At 43.1% G+C, this 7,633-nt stretch overlaps 1 protein-coding gene across 1 annotated transcript; it reads left to right on the plus strand.

Annotated features, from left to right (window-relative positions):
* Window positions 1–279: 279 nt before the first annotated feature.
* On the plus strand, window positions 280–1,848 carry LOC122922004 (E3 ubiquitin/ISG15 ligase TRIM25-like). The gene has a single exon (XM_044272394.1). It carries the CDS (start codon window positions 280–282, stop codon window positions 1,846–1,848), a length of 1,569 nt encoding a protein of 522 aa, XP_044128329.1.
* The last annotated feature ends 5,785 nt before the right edge of the window (window positions 1,849–7,633 follow it).

Raw genomic sequence — 7,633 nt, forward strand, 5'->3', positions numbered from 1 at the left:
GAGCGCACAGCGTCATTGGTTGCTATGACGCCGTGCGCTTCATGCCGACGCTGGACTACAGTAATACATAGTGTGCATTCGGCCTAATACAGCAAGGGTATAGTTACTGAGCATTAGCGATGATTGCAGCATATGTACTTCTGGCAACCTACTAGAACACCTCATGGCAGGAAGGGGTTAAAAATCATTTAAGCATTACAGGTATATCTACTCAAGTGATCAACCTCCTCCTGTGAATAAACTGTTGATCCTGCCCTCTGAGCATCAGACACTTTGGCTATGGCGTCTTCTACTGATCTGAGAGCTGAGCTGGACTGCTCCATCTGTCTGCAGACCTATACAGATCCTGTAATGCTGAGATGTGGACACAACTTCTGCCGGGTCTGTATTGATCGTGCACTAGATACACAGGACAAGTCTGGGGTTTATACCTGTCCTGAATGCAGAGAAGAGTTTCAGGAGCGGCCTGCACTGATGAGGAACTTAGCTCTGCGTAACATTATGGAGAATTTCCTGTTTGCTCAACCAAAAGTGACGGAAACTGGGATCTTGTGCACTTACTGTGTGGACTCTCCTGTACCTGCTGTTAAATCCTGTCTGATGTGTGAGGCTTCTCTGTGTGAGAAACACCTGAGAGTTCACAGCAAGTCATCCGAACACGTCTTATCTGACCCCAGCACTTCCCTAGAGAACAGGAAATGTTCTGTCCATAAGAAGATCCTGGAGTATTACTGCACTGAGGACTCTGCTTGTATCTGTGTGTCCTGCAGTTTGGTTGGAAAACACCGGGGACATCAGGTGGAGATGCTGTATGAGGCTTCTGAGAAGAAGCAGAACAGATTAAAAAATGTTCTCCAAAAACTGACCAGAAAGACAGAGGAGACTGAGGAAAGAGTTGAGAGACTGGCAGAGTGCAGGAGAAAAGCTCAAGAAAAAGCATCTGGAAAAGCAGAAACAGTCATTGCCCTGTTTATAGAGATCAGGAGACAACTGGACAACCTGGAGAAGAGGATCCTGAGTGAGATTTCCAGGCAGGAAAAGGAAGAGTCACTCTCACTCTCTGCTCTGATCCAGAAACTTGAAATAAAAAAGGACGAGCTGTCCAGGAGGATGAGACATATTGAAATGCTGTGTAACATGACTGATCCATTGAATGTCTTACAGGAACCAGACACAGGTGACTTGTGTGATCCTGAGGAGGAAGGAGATGATGAAGACATAAATAGATGTCTCCATGATGTAGATGATCTGGATGTGGCTGTGATCTCGGACAAATTACACACATTAGGTGACATAATAACAGATATAAGGAGAGGAATCTATGTGGAGGGTCCTAGAGACATATTACTGGATGTAAACACAGCTGCTAATAACATCCTTGTATCGGATGACCTGAAAACTGCAATCTGGAAACATGAATACCGGCATTGTCCAAAAACAGCAGAGAGATTCCAGAATAATCAGGTGATGAGCAGCAGGGGATTTACCTCAGGGCGACATTACTGGGATGTGGAGATTAGTAGATCAGTGATGTGTAGGGTGGGGATGTGTTATCCCAGTATAGATCGGTGGAACCGTGATTCATATATTGGGGAGAATAACAAGTCCTGGAGTTTGATGAGGTATTCCAGTCAGTATTTGGTGATGCATGATCTTAAAATGATGCAGTTAACTGACGAGATCTCCAGTAATAGAGTCAGGATATGTCTGGACTATGAGGCCGGGCAGCTGTCCTTTTATGAGCTGTGTGACCCCATCAGACACTTGCACACCTTCTCAGCCACCTTCACCGAGCCCCTTCATGCTGCTCTATGGCTAAACAATGGTCGTTTGACAACTGAAAAATAAAACTGCTATCAACCCTTGTTAATAATGTGAAGAGTCTGGTGGTATCTAATTGCAGGAACCTTTAGGGAACGTTCTAAATTGAGTCAAAGTTTTTGCATAAAATATATATATATATATATATATATATATATATATATATATATATATATATATATATATATTATTTTGTTTTTGTTTTTTTAACTATGCTGCATATTCCATACATCACTGCTTGGTTTTTGTCCCTGACATTTAATGGGGGTGGATGGGATGTTGAATCTATGAGGAGTCTACTGCTTGGAGTTGGAATTATGTTGTGCTACAATTTCGAAACTACTGTCTGTATAAAGGGAATGTCTCCAGTTTTGTTACTCTGAGGGCAGCAAATGGCAACAGAGACTCTGGGGGATATTTATCAAACCTGGTGTGAAGGAAAACTGGATTAGTTGCCCAGATTCCACATTTTATTTTCCAAAGGAGCTGTGAAAGATGAAATCTGGTTGCTTTTGGCAACTAAGCCAGTTCTTCTTTACACCAGTCTTGATAAATCTCCCCTCTGACTAGTCCGCTCTGTGCAGTGCATAAGCTCTTCAGTCCTCATATTAAAGAACTCCCAGCAGCGTCCGACTGAATTCTCTTGGGCTCACCAGAGGAAATTATTCTGGTGAGGGCCCACTGTCTGTATACATAGGACCTTAAGGGCCCTGTATTATTATTCTCAGAGTTTTGGGCTCACCAAAAGATCCTCTGGTAAGGCTAAGTTCACACTTCTTCAGTTATTTGATCAGTTATTTCCATCAGTTACTGTGACCCAACACCAGTAGTGAAGCCTACTCATAAGGTGCATTAAAAAGATCTGCACCAGTTCTGTCTTTTTTGACCTGTACCTGGTTTTGGCTCACAATAAGGCCTCTTGCACACGACCGTATGACTTTTTTTTCAGTATTTTGCGGTCCGCAAAAAAACGGATCCACAAAAAAATACGGATAACGTCCGTGTGCATTCCGTTTTTTAACGGAACAGCTGGCCCCTGATAGAACAGTACTATCCTTGTCCGTTATGCGGACAACAATAGGATATGTTCTATCTTTGAACGGAAATATGGAAACGGAAGGCATACGGAGTACCTTCCTTTTTTGCAGATCCATTAAAATGAATAGTAACGTAGTAGGGGGGGAAAAAAAAACGTTGTGTGCAAGAGGCCTAACTGATGGAAATCGCTGACCAAATAACTGAAGTGTGAACTCGCCCTAAGCTAGTCCAACCCTGGCACCCAGCAGCATACGCCTGGTGACAGGTTTCTCTACAGTCTCCCATATGACACTAGTTAAATTTTGTGTGGTGATTTTTATATACACGGGGCAATGTTCTGTGTTTCTTGATATTTTTTTTTTTTTTTTTTTTTTTTTTTAAGGATTTAGTCCATAGAGTACTGCAAAGTCAAGTTCCTGTTATCCAGAGATATAGATAGAGATATATCTCTCTACTTTTATTTATTTTTTGTCTCCCTTCTCTGCTGTCTGTACCAATGTGTCCTATTTATTGTACCTTCCCTGTTACGTCACACTAGGCATGATTAGTTCCTTCTACTGACCCAGAATTCTGATTTTCTATTTTTTTTTTTTTCCCCTAAAAATGCCTATGTTTGGAAATTACCAATAAACCTGTATTAATATATTGACTATAGTGATGTGGTGCGTCATTTATTAGCGACGAGTGGAATCAGTAGCGACTGACGATGGTGACATGTTACATCCAAGTAGGCTGCTCAGGCTACACAAAGGGGGAGATTAACAAAACATGGTCTGAAGGAAAACATGGCAACCAATCAAATCCCACTTTTTTTTTTTCCAAAGTAACTCTAAAAATGAGAGGTGGAATCTGATTAGTTGCTATAGGCAACTAATTGCCATTTTTATTTACACCAGTTTTGATCTCCCCTCTGACTGAAATGCTGGGTCTGCTCAGAGCAGTGTATAAGCCCATCTGTCCTCATATTTAAGAACTCCCAGCAGTATACATCTAGTAACAGTTCCTTTATAGCCTCCCATATGAGGCATTACATTTTGTATGATGATTTGTATATACCCTGGGCCATTGTTTTGTAGTTCTTGTATGTTTATTTTTTTTTATTCAGGATTTAGTCCACACGGTACTCCAAAGTCAGGCTGGTAGATGTTGAGGAACCCCCAGAACTAGAGGGACATTACCTTAAGTGAGGACCACCATATCCCACACACCGACTAGCAGAGGAACATCCATCCCTCTGCAGCACGGCACTCCAACACCAGGGGTGTCAGTCCATAGGCTCTCACTGCATCTGATAGAGCCTTTTTCATTTTTTTGACTACAGGGTCTTTTTTCACCCGCGGTCGCATATGTTATATGCTGCTTTTTTCTGTGTACCAACTTCCCCTGAGGAGTCGACACGACAGAAACGTGCCACGTCGGGAGGTGTGAAGAAATTGCATTTTAATAGTGCTAGTGATCAGACCGATAACTAGGGACAGGTATCCGAACGGGGTCGCCCTTTCTCGGGCGAGTGCTCTGTGTAGATAGGCAGTATGGGAGCAGCCCCCTTCCCCCAAGTACACAGGGTGAGATAGGGTACAGCATCATGACTCCATCTGACAACACGCCAACACGAGACACCCTTTGGTCCAGGCAACAGTAAAGCCAAGTTGATCCTAGCTACTTGGTTGGTCGGGTAAGACTGCTTGCGTCCACACAGGCGCAGCAGATCCATTTATTTACCTTCGCTCTACCAGCGGTGGGGTAGCCAACTGGACCCCTTGTATGTATGTATGTATGTATGTCATGTTGATGCATCCCTTGGTGTATTTTAGTGTATATCGTATAAAAGTTATATTTTAATAAGGATATTTCCCCACACCTTCTCGTGGTGGGCCTTTATGCATATTGAACCTTGAAATATCAGTGAGGCTTTGTTAACCATTAGCCCCATTCAACTATTGTCAAACCAGGTGTGGCTCTAAACAGAGAACAGGTGCAGATCTTTCCCTTAGGCCTTTTGCACACAAAAGTTGTGTGCCCGTGGCCATATTGCGGCTCGCATACCGGGGACCCATTCACTTAAATGAGTCTGCAATCGCGGAGATGCGGAACGGGATTTACGGATTGGAACCCCATGGAAGCACTACGGAGCACTTCCGTGGTTTTTCTGTCCGTGCCTCCGCACTGCAAAAAAAATCTAACTTGTTCTATTTTTTTATTTTTTTTGCAGTTTGGATGTACCACGTATCACGATCTGTCCCGGCCGCAGCACGGACGTTGCCCGTGCATTGGGGACCGCAAATTGCGGTCCCCAATGCACGGAACGGATGCACAACGTTCGTGTGCAAGAGGCCTTATACCTCATCTCCAATTCTGGTTTTGGCTCACAGTCACTGATGGTAAACACTGACCGAATGCTGACTGTGTGAATAAGGGCTTATACAGAGAATTTTTATTTCTTTTTTTGACTCCCCTCTCTGCTGTCTGTACCAATGTGTCCTATTCATTGTACCTTCCCTGTTACACGTTACTGTGCATGATTAGTTCCTTCTACTGATCCAGAATACCTCTTAAAATGCCTATGTTTTGAAAATGTCCAATAAATCTGTATTAAAGTAGAACTCCCACAAAAAATGTTATTCTCTGACCTGCTAGAAAGTGATGTCATGTGACCAACTGACACAGGACAGGAAGTCAGTTATTCTTTATTCATTCCTATGAGACAGAGGCCTCTTGCACACAAACGTATTTTTTTTTTCCGTTCCGTTTGCGGTCCGTATACGTAACCATTCATTTCAATGGTTCCGACAAAAAAACGGAATGTACTCCGTGTGCATTCCATTTCCGTATATACGTTCCACTAGAGGATAGAACTTGTCCTATTATTGTCCTCAAATAACGTTCCGTCGCTCCATTCAAGTCAATAGGTCTGCAAAAACATACGGAATGCAAACGGAACACATCCATATTTCATCTGTTTTTTGCAGATCCGTGCCCACTTTGCCCATGTGTTTGCTGTTTACAAACATTACAGTAATTCCAAATGTTTTGTTTCCATTTGCGATCCACAACAAACGGATCGCATATGAAAACCATACGGAGATGTTATTTTGGAACTACGGAATGGAAACACAACGAAACAAAAAAACAGTACAACGGATCCGTGAAAAACGGACCGCAAAATACATACGGTCGTGTGCAAGAGGCCTGAGAGTGAGCCTCCCATAGGAATACATAGAGAAACTGACTTCCTGTCCACACATAAGATGCTGTGTTAATTAGAAAGTCTGATTGTTGGTCACATGACACAGCCGAGAAACAGAAGAGAGGGGGTAATTCACTAATACAGACACTGGTAAGAAGATTACATTTACTGCAGATTACATCATATACCTTTCTAACAGGTCAGAGAATAAAATTGTTTGCAGAAGTTCTTTAACCGCCTCCAGACCGCCTAACGCACGGATGCGTCCTGGAGGCGGTCGATTCATTCCTCCTGGACGCATCCGTGCGTCATCTCGCGAGAGGCGAGATTTCCTGTGAACGCGCGCACACAGGAACGGAAGGTAAGCGAGTGGATCTCCAGCCTGCCAGAGGCGATCGTTCGCTGGCAGGCTGGAGATGCGATTTTTTTTTTTTTTTTTTTTTTTTTTTTTTTTTTTTTTTTTAACCCCTAACAGGTATATTAGATGCTGTTTTGATAACAGCGTCTAATATACCTGCTACCTGGTCCTCTGGTGGTCCCTTTTGCTTGGATCGACCACCGTAAAAATCATACGGACGTCTGAATGGAGCCTTACAGGGGGGTGATCACCCATATAGACTCCCTGATCACCCCCCTGTCATTGATCACCCCCCTGTAAGGCTCCATTCAGACGTCCGTATGATTTTTACGGATCCACTGATACATGGATCGGATCCGCAAAACACATACGGACATCTGAATGGAGCCTTACAGGGGGGTGATCAATGACAGGGGGGTGATCACCCCATATAGACTCCCTGATTCACCCCCTGTCATTGATCACCCCCCTGTAAGGCTCCATTCAGACATTTTTTTTGGCCCAAGTTAGCGGAAATTGTTTGTTTTTTTTTTTTTTTTTTTTTTTCTTACAAAGTCTCATATTACACTAACTTGTGTCAAAAAATAAAATCTCACATGAACTCACCATACCCCTCACGGAATCCAAATGCGGAAAGAAGACACCCCAAGGTATTCCGTGAGGGGCATATTGAGTCCATAAAAGATTTAAATTTTTGTCCCAAGTTAGCGGAAAGGGAGACTTTGTGAGAAAATACAAAAAAAAATCAATTTCCGCTAACTTGTGCCAAAAAAAAAATAGTTCTATGAACTCGCCATGCCCCTCATTGAATACCTTGGGGTGTCTTCTTTCCAAAATGGGGTCACATGTGGGGTATTTATACTACCCTGGCATTTTAGGGGGCCCAAAAGCGTGAGAAGAAGTCTGGGATCCAAATGTCTAAAAATGCCCTCCTAAAAGGAATTTGGGCCGCTTTGCGCATCTAGGCTGCAAAAAAGTGTCACATGTGGTATCGCCGTACTCTGGAGAAGTTGGGGAATGTGTTTTGGGGTGTCATTTTACATATACCCATGCTGGGTGAGATAAATATCTTGGTCAAATGCCAACTTTGGATACAAAAATGGGAAAAGTTGTCTTTTGCCAAGATATTTCTCTCACCCAGCATGGGTATATGTAAAATGACACCCCAAAACACATTCCCCAACTTCTCCTGAGCACGGCGATACCACATGTGTGACACTTTTTTTGCC

This window comes from Bufo gargarizans, chromosome 11 (genome assembly GCF_014858855.1).
Source record: "Bufo gargarizans isolate SCDJY-AF-19 chromosome 11, ASM1485885v1, whole genome shotgun sequence".
NCBI lineage: Eukaryota > Metazoa > Chordata > Amphibia > Anura > Bufonidae > Bufo > Bufo gargarizans.